At 37.9% G+C, this 26526-nt stretch overlaps 1 protein-coding gene across 2 annotated transcripts; it reads left to right on the top strand.

The window, feature by feature from the left end:
- The first annotated feature begins 795 nt into the window (after positions 1-795).
- Positions 796-25349, top strand: bms1 (BMS1 ribosome biogenesis factor). 2 transcript variants are annotated; one of them, XM_042508390.1, is made up of 23 exons: positions 796-884; positions 2957-3137; positions 3347-3537; positions 3931-4010; positions 4655-4843; positions 4972-5114; positions 6335-6456; positions 6595-6788; positions 7650-7792; positions 9817-10343; positions 12398-12499; positions 13575-13726; positions 14675-14756; positions 15009-15088; positions 16591-16782; positions 16948-17136; positions 18139-18319; positions 19728-19786; positions 20069-20191; positions 22198-22345; positions 22847-23022; positions 23189-23350; positions 24654-25349. In XM_042508390.1, the coding sequence occupies exons 2-23, from the start codon at positions 2965-2967 to the stop codon at positions 24879-24881; spliced, it is 3636 nt and encodes a 1211-aa protein (XP_042364324.1). In that variant the 5' UTR covers positions 796-884; positions 2957-2964; the 3' UTR covers positions 24882-25349. The 2 variants fall into 2 exon arrangements, with proteins under 2 accessions (XP_042364324.1, XP_042364323.1); XM_042508389.1 differs by having other exon boundaries at positions 804-884; positions 2960-3137.
- Positions 25350-26526: the final 1177 nt, after the last annotated feature.

Here is a 26526-nt window from a genome sequence, read left to right as displayed (position 1 = left end):
AGAGCTGGCCTCAGTGTTTCTGAGGGCAAGATTCTGATACACCCTTTTAATGTGATGTCTATTAAAGAAAAAAAAATACAGGTAATAATAATAACCAAAAATATAAAAAAAAATAATTGTTTTCAATATACTACTTGCAAAGTTGTTTTTTTTTTAATGATGATCTCAATCTGTCAATGTCAAATATGGTAAAAAAAAACAAAAAACGGCATCATCAGGTGGAAAATAGTAAAAACTACAAATTCCAAGGCAAAAGCCCAGAATGACACCCAGAAATAATACAATGCATGTTTTTATGCTTTGATGACTGTGAGATCAAAAATTGCCATTTGAATGGTGCATTTTTTGCACTTATCCATATTAGTGTTGCAGTTTAATTTTCACAGCTGAGCTGGAAATTCACAGATTTGAACAAAAATACACAATCTTGCCAAAATGTATGAACACAGCCAAAATGATTAAAAAAATGAAGAACAAAAACTCGACAAAATATACCTAACAGTCCCTAAGAGTTAAAGCTGGAGTATTTATAAAGGAGAAAAACTCGAGAACTTAAAAACTTGATTTTGTTTGGTAAACACTTTTATATATAATACAACAACAACAACAACAACAACAACAACAACAACAACAACAACCTTATACAGTGCACATCTACAATAACGTGCATTCAAAAACAGTTCTGGTAAAACGAACTGAAAGAAGGCCTGCAGAGGGCGCCACTGCAGTCGCCTCACTGCGCGGAACCTTTTAGAATTGTTTCCACCCGTGCTACTACAAAGTGACACCTCCATACACTTCCGGTTGGGAGGTCAACATACACACGTGAGAGCTGCAGAAGAGCAACAGAGGCTGGCATCAGACTACAGCAGGGGTTTCTTCAGGTATGGAGACGAATATTTTCTCTTTAACACGTAGTAACTATGTGTAGCTAACGTTAGCTTCAGTGTGTACCGGCAGAGAAAGAGTCAGTGTTAACAGACTGTGGCCTGCACTCCTGTACTCTCACTCGTCACGTTCATACACACACCGAGGTAAAGACTGAACAACGTGAATGTGTTTCTACGCAGTAAAAAAAGAGAAATCCAAGTTTTTGATTACATATTTACAATTAGGCTACAGAAAAAATATTATAATTATTTATATTTTATTAATATTCATTTTTTTTCAGGGCATTTCCCTTTTTCTTTCACTTTTTGTGCTAATTTCTAATAATTTTCTTGTAACTTTAAATGAATTTTTTGCACATTTTTGGGTCGTTTGTTGTGAAGTTGCTCACAACTTTCTCTCCATGTGTTTGTTTTTTAAACAAGCCAATCTGTTCAGGTTTCAAAGCGAATTCCACAGTCGTTTCAGCAGCGTGCTTTTTGGATGGAGACTGTGTTTGTTCGTGTAATTGTATACATGGCTGTAACTGTAACATTTATCAATATATTTGCAATTATGCAACAACTTTTTTCCATGAACCTAAACCAAACTGTTACACAAACACCTGTTGGTACAGAATTTTTGTGATGAGTATGGAGTTTTTGGAAAACAGTGCCCTACCCTGATAAAAACGCCAAAAATCAAGTGACAGCAGCTCACTCAATTTTCTTTATTTCTGGACTCTTCGTTCACCGCCGAGGCATGCAAGAGAATTAATTTTAATTCACAAATTCAAGGTAACACAGAGTGAGTAAATGACAAACAAACGATTTTGTCGATGAAGTATTCCTTTAATTCTCAGCCAAATGTTTCAGAGAAGTTATCTCATTGTTCCATGATTGGCAAACTAGTCATACACATAGTGGAGTCGCAATACAGTTGATAAAACTGAAGTACTGACGTTTATATAACCACCCGATCATATTTTAGGTGCAGTATTTTAGTTTTGCCAATTTTGCTTAATGATAGACACTTTTGTGCACATCACCTGCTGCTGCTCTATGTCTCTACACTGTAAAATTCAGCTTGTGGATACTCTTTGCATTATAGCCTTATATCTTTATTTTTGTCAGTTGTGTTACATGCTAATGCCTGCTAAACATATTCAGTGTTCATCATCGGTACATTTTGGGTGCTTGTAGGATGAATGAATACATTTATAAATTTCAGTAGCTGCATTTGAAGATTAGCTTCAGTGAAACAGTTTGTATTTTAATCATAATGAAGTGTATCAGGAAAGTAACAAAAAAATAATTTTGGCATTATGTCAAGGATGGAGCGCTAACGACAAACATTCAACTAAATTTATCAAGGTGAAATGACAGAAAGAATTCTATGTAGAAATTTCAGACAAAGATTGGCATAATTTGTGAAAGATACACCATTCATCCACTTATTAGTGAACCTGGAGGGACTTCTCATGTAGGAATTTGATTTGTTTCTTTATTACACTAAAACTGGAAAGTAATCAGCCGAACAGCTGAGAAATGTTTGCAAGAGTGCGGGTCTTTTTTTTTTTTAATGTCAGAAAATAATTGTACTTTAGGAAATAGTGAGGAGCAAAAGCAAATACTAGGATATGAGGTCCCGTACAGCCGTCTGGTACTTCATCTTAGTAAATTCTCTGAAGAAAATGTTGTTGCCAGTGATAGATATTTGATCAAAGTAAAGCTGGTAGCAAGCAGGAAAGCTCTCACTAGGACCTGGAGTAACACCACCAACAAAAGACCAATGGCCTAACAGTTGTAGAAGAAATCTTTTCAGTGGAAAAGTTGACACAAACTACAAGAAGCACAACTAGAAAGAATGTGGGAAAATGGACTCTACAAGACTCAAAAAAACAATACTTGACTGGAATAATAATCAATAGATACACTAATCTTCAAGGATGTGAAAATGTATATTCATCCAAGCAGTTTTTGTTTGAATATATTTTGTCCTTAGGTTTGTTATTCTGTTGTAACTGGCATGTCAATGTCACAAATATTTGTGTTAATAGAGGTTTTAGTGGAAATTGTTTGTGCTTTAGCAGACAGGATGGACGGGAAAGTTAAGGAACAGAAGCGACATACGCAGAAGCACAGCGGGCCGAAGGCAGAGAGGAAGAAGCTCAGGAAGCAGGGAGCGTTCACAGAGGAGGATGGAAGAAAACGCAACCCCAAAGCTTTCGCCGTTCAGTCGGCTGTGCGAATGGCCAAGACCTTCCACAGGTCAGTCCTGATGGCTCTCGTGTCGCTGTGCTGCGACACAGAAACTTCAGTCCTCTGTAGTGTCCACGATGTGAAACCAGTTTGACATAATTCTGCTCATTAATGAATCCAAAGCAGGAAAGACCAATGAAAGTCAATTTCAGGATAATAAAAAATGTTAGAAATGAAACGAGCAGTGTAAAACTACTCTTCTTGGTTTTCTTTTTAAGGGCCCAGGACATAAAGGCCAAAAAACACCACATTCCCCTGGTAGACCGGACCCCCCTGGAACCCCCCCCTGTGGTGATTGTAGTAGTTGGGCCCCCTAAGGTGGGAAAGAGCACCCTGATCCGCTGCCTGATCAAAAACTTCACCCGACAGAAGCTCGGGGACATATGTGGACCTGTAACCATTGTCTCTGGTGAGTTTGGCCACAGGTTTCCTCCGGAGGTGACGGCTTAGATATGTTCCACTTTCACAAAGCCCTGCTGTAAAGATATTTTAGCAGTCAAGAGTTCCCACAGCAACTTTAATACCTCATAGCTGTTACAGCTTCCAACAGAAAAATATTGACATTCTTTGAATAAAATTGCAAATTGCATCCATTGATATGAAAGTATTTTTTTAAAAAAACTTTACTTGGTATTAGGTTTGAGTGCTCTATGGTTTTATTTTCCTTTTATTGATTTAAAGTTTGAAAAAAACATTTGGTTAAAACAAATGGAACATTAGGTGATTATTAATGTTGTGCACTGTTACACATATAACCATAATTATTCATCATTTTCTGTGACTATTTTTTTGTAATCTTCAGGCAAGAAGCGTCGCCTCACTTTCATGGAGTGTAACAATAACATTAATACGATGATTGACCTTGCAAAAGTCGCCGACCTGGTGAGTAGAACTTGGCAAAAAATATCCCACAAAGTGCATGACATTTGTTAAATGTAACAAGAAATATACCTAAAACATAGTTTTAAAAAAGAGGGCAATGTTATTAGAAAATAATCCCAAAAAAAATTACCCCAAAATAATTATATATTTATTTTACTGTTGTTATTGTTATTTAATTTTATATTCAAAATCATACGACAGAAAAGTAAAATTATATAAATTATATATATATATTAGGACTTTTGAGGTCTTTTTTGTTTTGTTTTGTTTTTACTTTTTTTTGTTGTTGTTTTTGCCTATTTTTAGGCAATTATCGTGTAACTTTTTAAGTAATTTTTTTGCTATTTTTTGGGCCATGTCTTGTTAAGTTGCTTGTTGCCTTCCTCCCATGTTTTTGAAGGAAATCAAATGAATTTGCTCAGGTTTTAAAGGGTTAATAAAAGTCAAAAGGAGTTGAAATTAATAAGCTGTGAAGTAGTAACACATAACTAAGCATACATGTTTACCTTGTAAAATAGTATATACTTCTGACTGCAGTGTAAGAAGACTGATGTTGAAGCAGGTTTTAAAGGGTTAACATGTAGAATGAAGTATTCTTAACTCATTTCAGATGAATGAAATGCTTTGGTTGTCTTTCCCTCCAGGTGTTGATGTTGATTGATGCCAGCTTCGGCTTTGAGATGGAGACTTTTGAGTTCCTCAACATCTGTCAGGTGCACGGCTTCCCTCGCATCATGGGCGTGCTGACTCACCTGGATTCATTCAAGAACAACAAGGCCCTGAGGAAGACCAAGAAAAACCTCAAACACAGATTCTGGACTGAGGTCTATCAGGTAAACACGACCAAATCGCCGCTTCACTGCTGAAACTGCCTCCGGTATACAGAGCCTTGGAGCCATAGGTTGTAGGCATGGTGACAGTATGAATGTGTGACTCAGGGTGTTGTGTTTGAACCTGGCAGGGGGCCAAGCTGTTCTATCTGTCGGGGATGGTGTACGGTGAATATCAGACTCAGGAAGTGAAGAACCTCGGCCGCTTTATCTCAGTGATGAAGTTTCGTCCTCTGGTGTGGCAGACCTCTCACCCTTATGTGCTGGTTGATCGGTGAGTGACACCCTAAAGCTGCATGCTGCTGACTCATCATGTCCATCCAGATACACTACAGCAGCTCTCTCCATTAGTTTGCAGCAGATTGACAGTGTTTGCTGTGAGAACTGCAGATGGATGATGTGAAGATGTAAAGTGAAAGAGAACAGTGATCCACTGACTCCTCATGTAGTCACAGCGTGCTGTTTTGACATATCCTTTTACATAACACATTTTTGTCCATACTAAGACATGATCTGAACAGTGCTTTGTGTGAATTTAAAGGGTCACTTTGGTATTTTCCAGCCTGGACCCTATTTTCCTGTGTTTTTGTGTCGAAGTGACTAATGGGAAAAATATTTCAAAGTGGACGAGTATTTAGCAAGAGGGCTGCAGCTGACAGAGGGGAAACAAGCTGCATTGTAGGATTTTTATTTTGGCTGTTTGCCTTCATTAGAGGGAGGACAGCTTAAGAATTAAAGAGGAGAGAGAGAGAGGGGATGACATGCAGCAAAGGGCCACAGGTTTGGAGTTGAACCCGCGGCTTCTGCAGCAAGGATAGCAGCCTCCATACGTGGGGCGCCCGCTCTACCAGGTGAGCTACTGGGTGCCCCAAACAAGCTGCGTTAAAATTTGAGTGCAATTCCATTAATGTACATCCACTTTAAAACCTAAGCAAATTGGTTTGATTTCTCTCAAAAACACAGAGAGAAAGTCAATGAGCAACTTAACAAGGCATGGCCCAAAGATTTGCCAGAACTTGGTTAAAAGGTACAAGAAAATTACCTGAAAAAGGCGGAAGGAGAAAAGAAGAACAACAACTTAAAAATGATCTGAAAAAATCCTGAACATTTTTTGGGGAAAATCTTACATAATTTTTAAATATATAATTATTCTAACTATAAATGTAGTTTTCTGGACATTTTCCCTGTGTGTTTTGACATAGGGAAACAACTCACCCCGTAGAGTCAGAGCTTTACAGTTTGTAATGAACCTCAGAGATGCAGGGTGAGCTGTATCAACCATATGGAGACACTGAGCAGAGGCGTGCTCTACAAAACATAACCATAATCATTAATAAGAGTATTAGTTCCATCTGTTAGAATTCCAGTGAGTAGAAATATCTTGAGATGTCCAGCAAGACAATAGACACAGATTCCTAAACTCAAAGACAGACCAAACAACCACAATGCTATCATTCATTACTTTCTTAATTCTTTTTTTTTGTACTGAAACAGTATGGAGGACTTAACTGACCCTGAGAGGGTGAGGACAGACCCCAAGTGTGACCGGACAGTGTCTCTCTATGGCTACCTACGAGGGACACATTTAAAAAACAAAGGCCAGGTCCATATCCCAGGTACATAAGCACAGTACTTGTTCTCTATGAAACCTTTTTTTCTGCACATCATGTTGTCTGAACATGAAATGCTCTGGAGTAAAAATCCACTGATAATGGAAATATTTACAATTGAGTGTGTGTTGTTGCTCTCTGCAGGTGTAGGTGACTTTCAGGTGGCAGATGTGAACTTCCTGCCAGACCCGTGTGCCCTGCCAGATGCTCAGAAGAAGAGAGCGCTGAATGAGAAGGAGCGTTTGCTCTATGCACCCATGGCAGGCGTCGGGGGGGTCGTATATGACAAAGATGCGGTGTATATTGACCTTCCTGCAAACCACGTCAATCAACAGCAGGTGTGTGTGCTTGTGATGTAGTCTGAGGTGTTTGATTTTTGCAGGCAAGCTTTTAGGGTAATTAAACTTTTGAGGCTGGGTGCTGAATCCTCAAAGTGGATATCAGTGCAGTCAAAATCAGGATTATGATAGCACTCCATGGCATTTATTATTATTGCCACACAGACATTTTGGGCCGTGTGCATTCAGCATTAATAATAGTATTATTATTGCTGAATGCACACGTTGAAGACGGGCGTCTGGCCCAAAATGTCTGTATGGCAATAATAAAAAATGCTATATTTCGGTGGAAGCACAATGTTCTGCACAAAGTGTGAGGTACGAGTAGCAGACACAAAAGCTAGCTACTGGCCATAAAAGTAAATCAAATCAGTTAAAATAGAAATAAAAACTCATAAATTAATAAGTAAGATGAAGAATAAACTAATAATAAAAACGAATACGAAGAAATAAAGACGTGAATCAGGACTGATCAAATTAAGCTAAAATAAAATAGAATAATAAAACTAAAAGTAGACCATTGAAAGAGGACAATACATATGAATTAAAATGAAAATAAAAATAGAATAAAATAAGATAAATAGACCAAAAACAGATGATAACACATGAGTAAAACCAACAAAACTGGATAAAATAATACATAAACCAATAAACGAGCTTAAGTAAAAACACACCTGACTTAAAAAAATAAAAAAAGTAAAATAATAATATTCTATTCAGACTATTGTTGAAGCGTCTGAGAGCATGTTTTTGTGACGTATTGTCTAACTTTAAATTTGACCATTTATATGAGATCATTGTTCCAATAGTGTTATGTTAGTGTTGTTTGTGCCTGATGTGTATTTTCTTGTCCTGGAACAGGAGGAGGTGCGGCCCACAACAGAGCTGGTCCAGTCCCTCATCGACACACATAGCACCCTGGATGCCAAGATGGCTGCCAGTAAGGTGTCTCTGTTCAGTGGCTCTGCCACCCTGGAGCCCACGGACATCAGCGAGCAGAGCGGGTGAGACACCTCACAGCTCAGGACTCTTCCTCCGTACTTGTTTTGTACAGTGATGGATGTCAGGGACATTGGAGACATGAAATATTCTCACTTTGCAAATCATTAGGGATAGGCATCAGATCCTCATCAGTACATGGCAGATCAGGACCAGCATATGTATATAGTATATATTTTATCTTGGCCAATAAGTAACAAGAAGGTTTCGCCCAGAAATGCCAAAGTTCTGTTTAACTTAAACGTTATGTTTAAGCTGTTTTAGAAACAGTGTTTATGACATAGTTTATCCACCAGAGAGCACCAACAAGTTAATTTTTCACACTGTAAAGGCTGTGACACACCAAGCCGACATCCCAGATCTAACAGCCCCCTGCTGCGTCGCCTCATGTTGCCGTGTCTCAGCCAGACAGTTGCACAGGAACACACCGAACTGACGGCAAACCAGCAGGTACGTTCTGTGCCTGCTTGAAAGGAGATACCCCTCCATACCAGCAGAGGGCGATCGTCTATACTCCTCGTCTATCGTCTGAAACTGGAAGACTGCCAGTTCGCACAATAACAACACAGCCTTCTGTTGAAAGAACAAAGCGTATTTGCTGTGCGCCAGTGAACAAAAGCACAAACCATCAGATCACATTTCTGCTATGAGCTCAATGGCAAAAAAAATCTATCTGACCATATAAAAGTTGTTTGAACCTCATTCCCTATTAACTCTAGCTGTTTTTTTTTTACATTTTTCATTTTAGTTTCTCTTCTCATAAGCTAAGCTAAATGGCCAATCACAATGATTTTAATCACCGATGGGCTTCACAACCGCCACCGCTGATTCAACATGCTGAATCGACCAAAATAAAAAGCATAGGTGGGTTGAGGAGGGTTAACGATGCAGGACGCACAGAAAAGATGAGGGCAGTGGGTGCTGCCATCGGTGAGTTCAACTGGATGTTTGGCTGAGTAGATAAGCAAGATCTTGGCCACTGTGGAGTGTTGCAGGATTGAGTCCTAAAATGAGGAAATGAGTCAGCATTTTAGCACTCCCGATGTCTTGTCTCGGAAGTTAATGTGTCTTTATGCCCCCTCTGGCAAAAGCTGTCGCCACAGAAATTATGTTTTCAGGTTGTCCACTTAGACTCCACCATGAATGGATTATATTTTGGTGGTCAAAAGTTACTGTGACCTTCGGTTTGTCTCATTCGTCTTGAGAGCACAAAAATTCAAGACCGCCTGGATGGAATTTCTTCAAATTTGGCCCAAACATCCAGTTGAACTCACCGATGAACTTAGCATCTGTCTCATTCTCATGAATGTGATACCTCAAATATCCTCAAATTTGGCCCAAAAACCAATTGGCCCCAATAGTCATCTAATTCAAATTTCGTGGTCAAAGATCACTGTGACCTCACAAAACCTGTTTTTGGCCATAGCTCAAGAATTCATTCATTAATTAACCCTAATTTGAATGGCTTTCCTTGAGATGCCTGAAATAGGGTGTTTGGTAATAAGCTTAAGTAATTTTCATGTTGTGTTTAACATAAAATACATTGGTAAGTACCCCACTTGTGAAATTTGAAGCTTTTATGTGTCGTAAAATATGGAAAATAGCAAATAAACCCTTTTATAAAGGCGGCTCTAGCTGAATGCAAGGTGACAATAAGTCAAATAACCACTCATTACAGCAAAGCTCTACAGAAGAGCTTCTGTCGGCGCACAGCAGGTAGAGTCTTGAAGTGGATGGCTCCAGCTGCACAGCCGCTTCCACCTCTGCAAGCTAAGAACAGGAAACTGAAGCTACAGTGGGCACAGGCTCACCAAAACTGGACAGCAGAAGATGATTAAAACGTCACCTGGTCTACTAAATCGCGATTTCTGCTGTGACATTTAGATGGCAGGGTCAAAGTGTGGAGTAGACATCATGAATCTGTGGATCCATCAGGGTGCTGGTGGTGTGGGGAATATTTTCAAAGAGATTACTGCAGCATTGTATTTGACAATTTAAGTGAACTTTTCTTGTTTTGTGTGTGTGTTAGAGAGAAGGAGGGCCCTCAGGAGGTGTGTGTGTGGGACCCTAACACCCAGAGAGAGAGGAGGAAGGTGGTCTTTGCTAAAGAGGAGGAGGATGGCAGCAGCTCTAGTGATGACGAGGACGGTGACAGTGAAGACAGCGACCAGGAGGAGCAGGAGGAGGAAGAAGACGAGGATCCCCTGTCCACATTTCTCAAACAGGCGAGAGCCGAATCTGGCAGGACAGATAAGACTGAAACAGACACTCCACCGGTGAAGAAACAGAAACTAGAGGGGAAGAAGGAAGACAGCGCGGAGGTGCCGGTGTTTGCTGACAGTGAAGACGACCTGGAGGTGAGCGAGGGGGAGAGTGAAGAAGACGGGGAGGCCCTGAGAGCAGGAGACTCTGGCCACTGTTCTGAGGAGGATGAGGAGGAGAGTGATGATGAAGAGGAGGAAGACGATGAAGATGAATTAGTGGAGGAGGAGGAGGATGCAACTGAGGCAACAATGAAGAAACAAACAGAGAGTGAAGAGGAGGAGGAGGAGCAGGGTAAATACACCAATACATCAATTCCCTTCATTTTAGTGTTGATTTTTTTCAAAAGGTTGCACTAATTTTCCTCTGATACTTGTTCCAATACCTAAAATCAGGTTACACAGATTACCAATCCAGTATCAGTGATCTTTTTTGTTTCTCACTTTAAATAGTATGTTTATTAAGAGTCACAATCAGTGTTTCCTTTTTTGTCCTTTAAAGTCCATTTTGTAGCTGTTTACAAGCTTTGATCCTGTCACATGATGCCTGGAATTTGCCTACTGTCATGGAATAATAGATGTTTAAGTTTCTCTTTTTCGCCTGGGTGCCAGCGAAAATTATTGCCGACAGCATTATGTCTTCGGATTATTCGACTGTCCGTCTTTTCATACATACATTTCATTTTCATGAGCATAATATCTCAAGACCAACTCAAGGTAATTTCTTTTTAATTTGCCACAAACGTCCACTTAGACTCAATCATGAACTCATTAGTTTTTTATGGTCAAAGGTCAAGGTCATTGTGACCCTTCGCCCATCTCATTCCCATGAACATAATATCTTAAGAACACCTTGAGGAAATCTTTTTTTAAATTTGGCACAAACGTTCACTTGGACTCAAAAATGAACTGATTAGAATTTGGAGATCATTATTTTTTCACTATAACTCAAGAATTCATTCATTGTTGAGACAAAATATCACACAAATGACTAATAGGATAAAATGATGACATAATATATCCAAATAATGTTCAGAAAAAACACTTTTAGGCCATTATTCTGCATCATAACTCACGAACGGAAGGGGAGACGTTTAATGAACTGGTGACCCGAATCTTGGGTGTCCGTCTTGAATCTAGTTTCCCACTACATACACTTAGCTTCTTGCATGTTGGTTTGCAATGTGAGGATCAAAGTTTACAGAGGACTACTTGACAAACTCCAACTGCTTGGTAAAATAGAGCTGCAGTGATTCATGAAATTGATTAATTATTTTGATAATCTGACTAAAATTTTAAGAAAAAACGGTCAAATTTCTCTAATTCCAGCTTCTTATATGTGAATATTTTTCTGATTTCTTTATTCCTACATTACAGTTAACTGAATATCTTTGGTTTGTGACAAAACAGGACATTTAAGGACTTTTGGAAACACTGAGTGATATTTTTCACCATTATCTGACATTTTATTACAAACATATGAATCCAAGGGCTCAGAATTATGTCAGTTTAATCAAATATGGCTGTTCTATACAAATATTCAACTATTCAGTCTTTTTTTTCCATATAGAGTTTGAGAGTTTTAACGTGGTTCAGGACGTTTAGTGTGACTCAGACATTCATGTAATATAGTAAACCAGCTAACTATGCTAACAGCATCAGAAATGTACAACATTTTTTGCAGACACTAGGTAACACTCACAAAAGGCAGAGGAAAGTGAGGAAGGAAGGAGCTGAATCTAGGTACCAAAGTGTCCCCAGAAGGACACTTCACTCTGACTGGTGAATACAAAAAGAAACAACTGCTCAACTTGAAGGAGTCTCAGTCTGGGGGGTCTCTGACTCGTGATTCGAATCTCCGACTTTCAAGGAGCATCATGATTTATCCACAATGAAAACAGTCATTAGTTGCAACCCTAAAATCATGTGATATGATATGAAAGCTTCAGAGCAACTACTACCTTGTACCTTGTACCTTTTAAATGTTTCTTTTGATGAAATGTTTTTTTTTTTTACAGAAGTTCAGTTCAGAGGCACTTCAATAAATGGAACTGACAAGAAAAACTCACAAACTTACACCATAAATGCAAAGTTTTACTGTTTAGCCCTAAATTAACTGTTACTTGTTGCGTTATGTGTGAGCTCAGACCATAAAAAAGCTTGTTGGATTTCATTTAAAATTGAGTAAAAGAACAATGAATGTAACGCTTTCATAGGTCAAGAAAAGTCTGAAGTCTGAAGGTAGCTGAACATGTGTTTTGATGTGAGGGGAACTTGGTACTGAAGGCAGCATGTGGAGGTTCAGTCTTCATCCTTAGTTTGAGTTCCTTCTCGTGTTTGTGTCCACAGGGGCTCTGAGGTGGAAGGAGGGTCTGCAGCAGAAAGCATCAGAAGCGTTTCTACGGCAACAAGAAGCAGCCCCCAATCTGAGAAAACTGGTTTATGGTTCAGGTAACCTGACATTCTGGTTACACATGCTCATTAAAATATATATTTCTAAGAACATTTGTATTTTTGAGGATATGCAGGGTTCCCAAGGTCATAGAAAACCAGGAAAAGTCATTGAATTTAGTTGTGTGTGTTAATACAGTAGTCTGGGGATAATCTTCCATGTAATGTAACGTAATGTGAATTTTTTTCTTTGAATTAGTTGTTAGCTAATCTAATACGCGCCAAGGGCTGCAGGATAAATTGTTACCATCAACATCGTGATGCGCAACAGTTGCAACAAAGAACGTACGACATCAAGTCAAGCAGATTTAATCAAACATTATTTGCCGCTTGATAAAAATGGAAAACTTGCATAATTCTCATTTGCATGTGTGTATGCGCGTGTGTGTGTGTTGAAAAGTAGTGTTACCAGGCTGACGTACAGCAAATTTTGACATGGGTCCTCAAAAAGTCATGGGAGAGTTTATAAATGTATGTATATACTATTATATCTGTGATAAGTTACCATCAGCCAGTAAATCAGCACGATCAATGTATCGGTCTAGCTCTGGGTTGATCAGAAGTTGCTGTATTTGTTATTTATTAGGAAACTATTTACAGTACAGCCTCAGACTGAAGTTTCAAATCACTTTAACACAAAGTAAGAGATGAATACAGCTGCACAAATGAGGATTTTCCTTCATCACAAGTAAGATATTAATTTATTCCAATGACACTTATTTTGTTAAATGTACCTTATCTGTACAGCATAATAATTTTACCAGATTATACAGCTCATCCTGAGAATTTCCACAACATCTGTTTTTTCTTGAATTTCCCCTCTGGGGATCAATAAAGGATTATTTTATCTTATCTTGTTGCCAATATGGTTAACTATCTCTAACATAAGCAAACCTGCAACAAAACAAACTTTCCCAAGTGACAGATGGAAGCTGTGTATGAAGCCATATTTTGGCATTTTGTAGCAAATGTCAGAAGTGCTGTAAATATACATTTCTAAACTACATGATAATATAAATGTATTATATAGCTCTGATTTTCACTGTTTCTTGATAACAATAATCTTTGTTTTCAGTTGTAGAGGCGCAGGATTCTGAGGATGAGGATGAGGAGCTGGGAGGGCTGTTTCGAGTCAGCCGCCCTCAGAAGAGAAAAAAGTCTCAAGAAAATGCTGCTGACTGCTCCCGTTTTAACCCTGACACCTCCCACAACTGGGACTTGGAGGAGGTACAGTGGTTACGGATATTTGATTTTCTCCATGTCATCCATCCCATCATCATCCCATTTGTATAAATTGCATTTCATATGGTATTTTGCTGTCCAGACTTTGTAAAACCAATCTGGATACAATCTGGAAATGCAAAAAAGCAGATTTAGGCTGGCAGTGTGTAGCCTAATTGTCCTAGTACCATCAGTGTATATCCATGTTGTGGAGTTAACTATTAATGCTTTCGCAAAATATTTACACAGTGAGGCATTGCATAAATAATCGCTAGTGTGTATATAATGACTAAGTGGGCAAAGGCAAAAAGTAACACAGCTAGAACAGTCTGATAAATTCAGAAATGATCAGTTTATGGTAATGCAGCCTTTAAAAAGCCAACACTTAAGATATTAGAATATTTTGAATTTACAGGGACATCTAGTCTCATATCACGATATCATATCAGTACATTGCCCCGCATTAATCCGAACTACATTTAGAGGTGGTTTGAAATACAATTCCAATCAGGTTTCTACAGATGTGTCTCAGTCTGGACGCCCTGGCCACTCAAGTCAGTTTTGCGTTACACATGATGTGAAACATACTGATGATGTAAAGTCCAGAGCAACGAAGTTACGGCAGAGCGCTGTTGATGACAACTTAAAGAACAACAGTCTGCAGGAGTTCTGCACTGCCACATAAAAAATGGGATGGATGGACCTCCATTTCTAATTTGTACCCTTTAAGAAAGCCGTGTCACCAGCGTAGCCATGTAGTCGCAGATAGGTTGGTGATGTCTGGACACGCAAATCTAATCTGAACATTTGCAAATAACAGTGCTGTCATTATTAAAGATCTCATTCGAGAGACAAATATATGATTTGCCTGCAGTCTGAATGAAGCCTCAGAGTACTGAGTTCCTGATGTGCCCTGTGTTGATGTGAAAACTTATAGGTTGTATTTTTTTCCAGATGCTGAACTCCATCAAGGACTGCTTTGTCACAGGGAAGTGGGAGGAGGACCAAGATGCTGCCACACTGCTGAAGGAGGACGGTAAGAGAGGGGGGAGAACAAATCAGCTCTGCCAAACACACAGATCTAAATTTAGAATGCTAAAAAGCTTCAGAAACAGACACGTGAGGAGGTGACTTCACAAGGTTCAGCGATTTGGTCTTAGACATTCAGTTCTCAACTGAGGATACTGCTGTGTCTGGGCTTTTGTTTGAGTCTTTATGGGGAGCCTCAAACATCGTTGTTGCATAAACGACTTTAACATCCAGTGTTTTGTTTGTTTGCTGTCTCTAGAGGAGCTGTATGGTGACTTTGAGGATTTGGAAACAGGAGAAGTCCACAAGGGCCAAACTGGTCAGCAGGATCAGGCCGAGGTGCGTCTTATTTATACAGAATTGTTTTTTATCAAGATTATTGTCTTATGAGTATTGAAACATTATACAATATTTCAACTTATTATGATAACAATTATTTTAACACCACATCCACTCCGGTGCTGATATTCAGTGTTTTAGTGGCCAGGCAAAATAACATCTGTCCCACCAGACGATAATCATGGCAAAACTCTCATTTCCTTTCTTTTTCTAGTAATCAACTTTTAGTTTGTTTTGTTTTGTGTTTACTGGACCAAGTTCTGGGTGCATGATCATATTTAACTTTGGAATAAACTGTTTCTCAACTATTGGATGTGTTCAACTGATGGTTCACAAGCTCCCTCTAGTGGGGAACCTCTGAAATACTTATTTGAAATGAGTTAAATTAATGTAAATATGTACAATACTATTACAATACTACAACATTTTGAATGAAAATAGTTAAACTTTGAGATCTGATAAATGTAATTTAAAATAAGTTTGCCTTTCTGTAATGATTTTCTTCTGATATCAGCCTGCACCATAGTTACATTCATTAAGGATGCAAACGCATACATCCATGATTCGTTACCAGCTTAGCTGTGATGGCATGATAGAAGATAAATCTGACTACACATTTTGATAAATAAAGGCCTGTCTCAATTTGAAGCCCGCTCTGGTTACCATGCAGTTCATTTTTATACAAGTTCTTTGGATGTATGAAACTGGATTGTTGGCTACCTGCTGGAGATAATGTTACTTAGCTGCTTAGATCACACATGCAATATGTTTATATGTTTAAACTTTAGACAATATGAACATACTACTCACAATGTTAGCTTGGTAGGATTGACTACATTTCAATCATTCAGTTAATTTAACTAAAACCACGAGCAACAAAGAAGATGGTATTATCAGCGTTGTAAACAAGAGACACAAAGAAGAGATTAGTAGATGGAGAAGACTATTTTTCAAAAAAGCCAGAGATAAACGTACAGTGGATTATATTCATAATTATACAGTTAAAATGATTTTACAGAATTATTATAATTTTGAAGTATTTTTTTCCAGGTCATCTCTTACTTTGTATTTTTTTCATGTGTTACTTTCTTTTCTTTTTTGTTTGTTTGTATTTTTTGGCAAATTTTCAGGTACTTTTCTTGTACTTTTCACAGATCTCAGTCTTGCAAACCTCTGGGTCATTTCTGCCTTTGTTGCTCATTATCTTCTTCCCATGTTTTTAAATAAAATAAAGCCAATTTGCCCAGTTCTCAAAAGGTTAAACAAATAATTTGATTAGATTTCTATCTGTGCTGAATTTTGTGTGAACGGAATTAAAAGCCCATTCCATAAAGACGCCTGTCCCAAATTAAAGGCTGTTGAGTTCAGTGATTTAAGCAAATAATAGCCCGGGCTTATGATTGAATTTTTTCGGCATATAAACAGTATTTATATAAATGTATCCATAATCTGTAATATGTATCTGTAATAACATTTTGTCTTCTCCACCTTGTGACCAACAGAACAGTGAGAAAGACGAAGACGACGATGAAGATGAAGAGGAAAGTGTGATGAAGGTGGATGACGAGGAGGTCCAGAAGAAAAAGCGTCTGGAGAAGAAGCAAAGGCTGAAGGAGCGATTCAACGCAGAGTATGACGACGGAGACGCCACTTACTTTGACGACCTGAAGGAGGAGATGCAGAAGCAGGCGGAGGTATGTTCTGCTCTCATACACAGCAGCTGATGAAGATTCACGAAATCAAATGCTCCACATTTCAAAATCATGTACAATGAACACACATATAAGTATTGTTAAGTATAATATAAGTATATTCATGAGCATATTTGAAGAGAATATTTCTCTGCATTTTGTCTTCAGCTGAACAGGGCAGAGTTTGAGGACGTGGATGATGAGACCAGAGTGCAGTACGAAGGCTTCCGACCAGGAATGTACGTCAGAGTAGAAATCTCCTCTTTGCCCTGCGAGTTTGTCACCAACTTTGACCCCCATTATCCCATAATCCTTGGTGGCCTGGGCTCCAGCGAGGGAAATGTGGGATACCTGCAGGTAGGTTTCTCTGTGAATGTCTTGTTGTTGATGGTTTACTTTTTCTTAAGGCTCTTCACATCTAAGCTCTTAGGCAAATACAAATAATGTGGCTGTGCTCACATGAAAAGTGAGTGTGAACGACTGGGGAGAGCTGATTATTATAATGTATATTTTCTACAAATATGCCAATCAGCACTGTTTATTACAGACTTTAATGGGACCTAAAGTCTAATCAGAACAATATAAGCTAATTCTAAGTGTTATGTTCACTGGATTTAGCAGTTTTGCTTGATTCAGTCGTGTCCAATCAGTAGGCCACTGCAAAATAACACTAGGTTTGTATTCTCACTACTATTAACCATTTCAACCATTTATACATTACTTTACCTACTTACTTTAAATGTTTATCCACTGATTTTGTCTAATTTTCTGTTTTTTGCCTAATTATGTTACCTGTTTACAATTGATTTGTCTAGTTATTTCAACAATTTAATCATAGATTTTTCATATTTCATCATTTTATCCCTCGATTTTACCTATTTACTAATGCTGTTTCACTCATTTTACCAGTTTCAGCTGTTAGACAATCATTCTATTATTATTTTATTTATTATATTACAGAACTTTAATTATTTCAGTTATTTCAACTTTTTATCACTTGATTTTACAAAATTATTTAAATAGTTTATCTATTGTTTTTTTTCTAATCAATAATTTGAATTGTTTATCAAATGATTTTACTAAGTATTTCATGTGTTTATGCATTGATTTTAGCTAATTATTTTCACTGCTTATCGATGTATTTCGTCTGTTTCATGTGTTTATCCATTTATTTTTACCTAATTATTTCACCTGTTATACACTGATTTTACCTAACCATTTCATGTTATTTTTTTTCAAATTTCAAATGTTATGCATTGATTTGTGCATTGTTTTCCTATACTCTTGGTATCATTTAAAAATATGTGAGCACATTTCTAAAGCTGTTTGTGTGTGTGTGTGTCTTTGTCGCTGTGTCAGATGCGACTAAAGAAACACCGCTGGCATAACCGCATCCTGAAGACACGAGACCCACTCATCCTGTCGTTAGGCTGGAGGCGCTTCCAGACCATCCCCCTTTATCACATTGAGGATCACAACGGACGCCACCGCCTGCTCAAATACACACCGCAGCACATGCACTGTGGCGCCTCCATCTGGGGTAAGACGCCGTCAGAGCCATTAGAAAATGTAACAATGTGAACTATCAATGGATAATTCATATTTTTTTTTCTGGAGAGCAGACAAGGTAAAAAGTGTGATATATTCCCAAAATTTGATATCACATCATAAAACACAATGGCAGTATGCCATCGTTTTCCATTACTTTAAATAAACATGAAAACAAGACATTCTATTTGGAAATACTGCTTTGATTAAATTTTTTACAAAATGCTGTCGAAAATTTCTCTTCAACCTGAGCTCAGTACATCGCTTGAATCTCAGCCCAATCCTTTTATTGAATGCTGTTTGTCAGAAAACCACCGAAGTTACCAAAGTGCACTGAATAAAGCATGTGTTGGAGCAGGCAAAGATGCAAAAACGACTTTTATCGTCCAAAAGAGAAACCCCAAACAGAAGTCAAGGTGCTACGGTCCCAGGACCATTCCCACTTAAATGTATGTAGATCATTACATGTTTTTTTATAGTGTGGTCAGCCTTTGTTTAAACACACACTATAAAAACATATCACACCCACAGTTCATTTGAGTAAACATTCAAAAATATTTGAGTAAATATTCAAACACATGATATAACACAGTTTCTGGTCCCTATGTTAAGATTACTCATCTGTTGCTCTCTTCCTCAATTTTAAAATTCCAACATCATTTAGCTTAAAACTCATTGTTTCTTATAGACACTCACCAATACCATCCAGCAACGGTTTAAAGACAGGAGAGTTTGACATCTCTTTAATTAAAGAAGGCAGCTATTCTATCCTCGGCACCAGCACACGGAAAGGAATCGTGACTCATGTTAGACTCAAATTTATAAAGGTTTAAGTTTGCTGCTCTGGCTCTGGTGTTAGGACTAAATAATTGTAAAATTAAGTGGGAGCTCTTCCTTGTGAAATCCTAAAAACCAGATTTCTCTGCATATGACATGCACAGTCCTCCACTAGAGGCCAGTAAATTTTTTTTAAAGAACTGACAAGCTGCCAACATGCAGTCTCTGGTCAGACTCAGTTCATTTTGTGTCAGGTTTCTTAAAAACCTCAAGCATATTTTTGGCATTTTTGTACTTAAGTTGTTACTTATTGTCCAACATGTGCACAAACCTTGACTGATGAATCACATCATGAGATTATGTTGTTAACACCAACCTTACACACACCACTGCCTCAGGTACAGTCCTGATGGATTATTGGTGTACTTGCACATGTAGCCAGTGCTACAGCTGATTATGGACATTCATGCATTTTTGAATGATAGAGACAAAAAGACGATAGAGATCATTTATGTCTTCCTGTATAATGAGACTTTTATTCCTGAACTGTTAAAAAAGTGTGTAATTCTGTGACATCTGATAATGATAACTGTTATTCACTCTTCTCTATTGTGTCACTTCAGGTCCCATCACACCACAGGGCACAGGCTTCCTGGCAGTGCAGTCAGTAGCAGGAACTAAAGTAAGTCACTAAGGCTAGTTCCAGCACTTCAGATCAGTGTGAACGGTTGGTTTCATTTCAGTTCTTCAGATCATGTGAGGGGAAAATTTCATAAATTTCATTCCAGTAAAAGTGAGAACATAGACCTTTTTTTTTCTTTTCAGAATCTTATAGGATTTTGAAAGTCGTGTAGTGTATCCCCAGCTTTATGTGACTCTGAGACTGAAAAAAATCATAAAATTGCACTAAAGGCTTTTGGGCAATAAGTATTTTTTCATTAACAATTCTTCTCTTCTTCTGCAGGCTAATTTCCGTATTGCAGCCACAGGAGTCATTTTGGACCTGGATAAGACTGTGACTGTAGTGAAGAAGCTCAAACTCATAGGTTACCCCTACAAGATCTTTAAGAACACCTGCTTTGTTAAGGTATGAAAAGCTTTCATGTACCTATGTCCATCTTTTACCTGTCTCATTAAGGTCTGCTGTAATCTACAGCCTTCAGCTTTTAGGTAAAAACTTTAAAAAAGGGGGGAGGGGGGGGATCCACATTATAGAGATGGCATTTGCTAAAGAAACATTCTTTATTGTCTGTTTTGGTAGTTTTATTTTATTAAATCTTTGGAGAACTTGCAGACTGACCTGCTGATCTGACATTTTTATTTAAAGCAACTTACAATGAGCACATTTAACCATATGGATACAACTCCAAAGTTGCAAAAAACCACGCAAGCTGCGTTCAATCATGCAAATGCATTAACCCTTTAAAACCAGGGCAAATTGATTTGATGTTTCTCAAAAGCATGGCAAGAAAGGAATGAGTGGCAAAAGAGGAAATGACCCAAAATCTAGTAAGATAGTAAAAATACCAGAAAATTACCTGAAAATTAGTCAAATAAATAAAAACAAAAATTAGATAAATAAATAAAGGTCATTTTAGGAAATGACCTGGGAAAAGTGCTTAAAAATGATAATACTCCTGTAACACTATTTTGAATATGTAATTATGATAATTAGCTGTAAATATAGTTTTTCCCTACCTTTTAAAAAAATAAATTTCTAAATCAACCAATTTGTTGTAATTTATGAAACATTTCTTACCAAGTAGCATCTTTCCCTAGGTTTAAAAAAAGAAAAAATCTAAATGAACTTATTTCTTGTAATTTATGAAACACTTCTTACCATGTTTTTAAAAGAGAGAGTTCGAAGTTGCTCAAGCCTCAAAGCTTTAAATATTTTGAATAACGTCTGAAAACAACACAAGAAGTGATGTTACTCCAGCTTTCCAAGGATTAACTTCATCAATTGCTACATTTAGAAACGGTAAAGACATAGATCTTTAATTGTATGAGCTGAGGTGCAATTTTAACTGATGAATTTCGGTCTCTAGTGGAAGATGTGCAGAGTATCTGCTTTCCTGATGTCAGTGTGGCACTTAATCCACCGCCGTTGAGCCAGCACAGCAAACAGTGGTGACTTTGTGAAGCAGAAGCTGAGCCTCCATCATAGTGAGACAGTAGCAGAGCGTGGTGGACATTCTGGGTGTGTGGTCTGACCATGTTGTCTCCCATAACAAAGAATTAAGAATTACCGTCTTACAGTTGTTGCCTCCTTGAACCAGTCGAGTTGCATTACAGTTTACATCTAAGTCTTTGAAAACATGGATGCTTTACACATATCAAGTCAGAGTTTGATCAAATGTCCCCCCTTTGGTTCTTGAGATATAACGTGGAAATATGACGAGAAAAGTTTTTTTGCAGAGCATTATGATGTCAAAGACCTTTCACACTCTTCGATATAGTCATCATTTTATAATATTTTTTTCTTCTTTATCATCTGTGTGAGATTTTGTTATTATTAGTGATGGTTTTTTGAGTTATGGCTAAAAGCATATTTTTGAGGTCACAGTAACCTTCAACCACCAGATTTTAATCAATTCTTTCTAGGTAAACCAAGTAGTCTAAGAGTCTTAAGTGGATGTTTCTGCCAAATTAAGTACTTCCCCAATGCCTTTGAGTTATTGCATTTACAAGAATGAGAAGGCTGCAAGGACACAATGACCTTGACCTTTGACCTTTCAAAATCTAATCAGTGCATCATTGAATCCAAGTGAACATTTGTACCAAATTTGAAGAAATTCCCTCTAGTCATCCTTGTTCACAATTACGAAAGAGACAAGGGCACAGAGACTTTGACCTTTGACCTTTGACCACCAAAATCTAATCAGTTCATTGTTGAGTCAGAGTAGACGTTTATGCCAAATGTGGAGATATTTCCTCATGGCTTTCTTTAGATATTACATTCACAAAAATGGAGGGACAGATGAACAGACAACCCAAAAACTTGCATTAAAGGAACTCCATGGAAGCCACTGTGTGATGATAATACTGCTGATGTAGAGTGTTTGGACTGAGCTCTCTCTCTGTGTTCCACAGGGCATGTTCAACACTGTGCTGGAGGTAGCCAAATTTGAAGGCGCTGCAGTACGAACAGTATCAGGGGTCAGAGGTCAGATCAAGAAGGCGCTGTCTACACCGCCAGGAGCTTACAGAGCCACGTTTGAGGACCGCCTGCTCATGAGTGGTGAGTGTCTGATTCATGTGTTATTATTTTGCTGACTTTTCTATAATGTTGTCAGCTATTTTATGTCCTGTAGTTGAATGCTGTAAGTGTATGTAACCTTAACATTTGTCTTTTTTGTTTTTAACAGAGTTGTAATTCTATGTAATTCTGATGTTAATGTTGACCTTTTTGTCTTCTTTTTACCACAACTGTTATTGTATGCACAACATTGTATGTGGCCTTGATACCTTCCTTTTTATTTTTTCTTCTTTTTCTTTAGTAAAAGCCGAACTAGGGACAGGAGTTGGAAAACTCTTTGTGAAACATGAGTTACTACAGCTTGTTTGCAAAAGGCTGAAGTTGTACTATGTTGATTCACATTGTCCCTATCAAATAGATTATATAAAGAAAAAAATCCCAACCACAGCAGTCACAATGCAGAAGTGTAATGACACATTGCTCAGTGATATGTTGCTCCTGAAGGCCTCCTCTGAGTGTTCATGTTAATGTGTCGTTGTGCAGACATTGTGTTCCTGCGCTCCTGGTATCCAGTGTCTGTTCCTCAGCTCTACAACCCCGTCACCTCTCTGCTGCTGCCCGTCGGTCAGAAGGACAACTGGGAAGGCATGAGGACCCTGGGGCAGCTCAAACATGACATGGGCATTCGCAACAAACCCAACACGGACTCTCTGTACAAGGTAGAGTAGACTCAACACCTGATCTGATGCAAGCCCCGCTAAAAGAGCCTACCATTTATAGCGCAGTGAAAGAAGCTTTTAATATGATAAATGAGTTTCATTGCAGTTGAAGCGTCTGCAGAGCTGTACTTTGCACAAATGTAATGTTAAATCCTTTCCCCTCCAGCCGGTGGTCCGAGCCCAGAGGCGCTTCAACCGCCTGCACATCCCCAAGGAGTTGCAGAAGGCCCTGCCCTTCAAGAGCAAACCCAAACAGCAGCAAGCCAAAGGAAAGACGCCCCGAGATCTGCAGAGGCCCAGTGTCATCAGAGAGCCCCATGAGAAGAAGGTGAGAAACGGCAGCTGAGCAGCTCTAGCTAGAGTCAGGAGAGAGCACTCTGACCTCCAGCTTATCTCTCAGTCACACTTATCTTACAACACAAACAGCACTGTGTGTTCATATCTCAAACTGATGACCAAAACTGTGCTAACAAGACCCAGATTTCTATTCACTGGCAAATATCATAACATGATGACATAAATATAATCTCATGCAAAGAGATTCAAAAACACACACATCCCATAGTGGGTGCTGGATCCAAGATAAAACGAAATGTGAAAAGATAGAGGCCTGCACACCAGGGAGCTCCCCTTAAAGGATTTTATTCTGCGCAGAGCGTTTTGGCCCGAACCGTCATTTATTTCACAGAATAAAATCCTTTAAGGGGAGGTCCCCGGTGTGTGTGGAATTTTAGATTCAGATCTGCTCCTAATTGAGCTATAAATATAAAAAACAATTGATTCTTAACCTAGTCATTCAATTGAAGATTTTCCATGAAATTACTGCTACTAACAACAATTTAACATTTTTAATATTGAAAAGTCATCATTATGTAGATTCTGTAATGAAGAAGAGGAAGACCAGTTGCTTTTTGTTTTCTTCTGTCCATATGATGCAGAGTTGCAGACTGGCGGGGGCCACATAACATTTCGTTTTTGAAAAGATTTGTTTTTATGAACAGATGTCCAAATGACAATGCAATTGCAGTTCCAAAACTGTCAGGTTTCCATTCGTGCATTTGAAAATATTATCTTAAAAAGAAAAAGTAAAAGTACAAAGATACTTATCCAAAAACCAAAACAAACAACCAAAATAAAAAAAATACAAACAAATACTAGTACTAATAGTAAACCTAGGGGACATTTGGATGTACTATTTGTGTGTATAAACTCACAAATGGACCAGAAAGGATCAGAGTTGGGAAAGAAAAACAAGAACTTGTACAGAATCACCCCGACCCCTTAACCCCCATATGGGACCTCAAATTTTGTGAAAGGTTGATTTCTTTTTTCTCAAATTATATTATATTTTTCAGGTGCACAGTTAGAGGCAAGTTTAAAAATCCAGTGTCCTGGGGTCAGTGTGGGGCCACTTAATTTCTTTTCAATTTATGCCTTTAAATATTAAATTAGTAGTAATAAACTGTCCCCACATAATAAATACAGTTAGCTGAGTTACAGTTTGCTGGGATATATTTTTATTTAATGACCGAAATTGTTTGTGGATTCCTTTAACTACAAGATGACCTTACATACTGTAGGAAAATGTGGCTTTATCTCTAAGCGTTGCTTTTCTTGACCTGTTCCATCAGGTGGCGGCCCTGCTACAAGCGCTGAGCACAGTCCACAACTACAAGAGGAAGAAAGCCCACATGGTGCAGCATGCCAAACACAAGGAGTTCCTGCAGCAGAAAGAGAAACAGGAGGAGGCGAAGCTGAAGAGACAGAAGGAGGCACGTAAAAAACTGTACCGTGTCATGGGTCAGACGGACAAGAAGAAACACAGGTCCAGTCTGAAGGGGGCGCCCCAGGATGACTAACTCGCTGACTGTGGATTCATGAGGAAAACTGCAGACTGATGCTCGGTCTGCCCTTTGGACTCCTAGTATGTGTCTCATAACTTTGACAGAATCATTTTTATTGTATCTTTCTAGATGTGTTGATATTGATCATCAGCTGTAAAGGAAAACTCGATTTAATTAAAAACACGTATCTGTCTTTGGAAACTGTTGTTATGCCAACGAAATGATGTAGCTGTATACTGGAGTATTGGAGCAGTTCTCTTGCTGCTGATGGTTGCTTATATTATAGCTGATCTCACCATGTCATGGAGGTATTATGAAATATGACTAGTCAAGAGTATTCAGAATATTATGCTGAGGATATAACCAGAATTTTAAAAATCTGTTGTTGTGTAAGTAAGTGTAACTTATAAACCCTTTGAAACCGTCTTTCAAAAACATGGAACAGCGGTAAAGAACTTAACAAGAAATTTGCAATAAAAGAAAATGACCTGAGGCAAAAAAAAGAAAAGAAAAGAGAAGGAAAGAAAAAAGAAAAGAAAATCAAACAAGGAGATTACCTGAAAAGATGCTACAGTTGTAAAAATAATCTTAAATATAAAGTTGTAATAGTTTTAATTATAGTTTTCTGGACTTTTTTTAAATTTTGGATATTTTTCTATTAACTCTTTCTCTCTCCCTCTTGTTTTTAAGCAAATTTTCTGGTCATTTTCTTGTCACCTTTTGCTGTTTTCTTTCAATTTGTGGGAAATGTACGAAGTTCATATATTTTTTTTCCATATTTTTGAAAGAAATCAACCAATTAACTCATGTAAAATATTTGAATGCTTGTGAAAGGTGTATGAAAGTAGCACAAGAAAACTAATGTCTGTCCAGCTTTCAGAGGTGATAGACCCAAACAGGATCTGCAGTTTTTTTTTTTTTAGTGGCAGCAGTGATTAACAATTACAGTCTGGACTTCTACTACTTCTGCTTGTAATGCAATGACAAATATTTAAGACAAGTTTAAAAAAAATCTGCAGAGATGCTGTCAGTATTCTGTGGGAGAAGATTTAATGTGGCCCTGCAAGAAGCATTTGTAAAAGCTTCAGAAGATGCAGCCCTGTACAATCACCAAACCCTGCACAGGATTCCTACAGCTTGAGGCAAGTTTATATATATATATATATATATATATATATATATATATATATATATATATATATATGCATGTATATATATATATATAGCATGTATGTGTGTATGTATATATAAGGAGGATGGCGCTTTCTGTTATTACATTTTCTGACCGATAAATGGTGTAATTTTGGCGATTTTTATTTTTGGTGGTCCCACGAGTTGTGAAGGCTCTTAAAAAAAAGAGAGAGAAAAGAAAAGAAAAATGCCATGCCTTTATCGAGAAAAAAAGTCGCCAGAAATTAAATAAAATAAAAAAAATGGCCAAAAGTTGTAAAAATCGCCATATTTTTTAAATGGAAAAAATGCCAGAATTTTAAAAAGAAAAAAAGGCATTTTTTCATCCTAAATTGCTCAGCTACATTGAAAGAACTCATCATTTAAAAAACGTCATAAACACAGCTTTTGGCACAAAAACTTACATGATATAAGAAAATGTTTCATATAATTAGAACGGTGGTGAATCTTTTATTGTGAAGGCTTCAGT

Source organism: Plectropomus leopardus, chromosome 19 (genome assembly GCF_008729295.1).
Source record: "Plectropomus leopardus isolate mb chromosome 19, YSFRI_Pleo_2.0, whole genome shotgun sequence".
Taxonomy (NCBI): Eukaryota; Metazoa; Chordata; class Actinopteri; order Perciformes; family Serranidae; genus Plectropomus; species Plectropomus leopardus.
Note: the sequence above shows the minus strand (reverse complement) of the source record. Positions and strands in the feature narration are given on the sequence as shown.

Bases quoted from the DNA above. Each gene is read 5' to 3' on its own strand.
- bms1 (XM_042508390.1), top strand. From the start codon at position 2,965: ATGGACGGGAAAGTTAAGGAACAGAAGCGACATACGCAGAAGCACAGC. The intron at 6,789-7,649 runs GTGTGTGTGCTT...GTCCTGGAACAG, and splicing joins ACCACGTCAATCAACAGCAG to GAGGAGGTGCGGCCCACAAC. The intron at 15,089-16,590 runs GTGCGTCTTATT...TGTGACCAACAG, and splicing joins GTCAGCAGGATCAGGCCGAG to AACAGTGAGAAAGACGAAGA.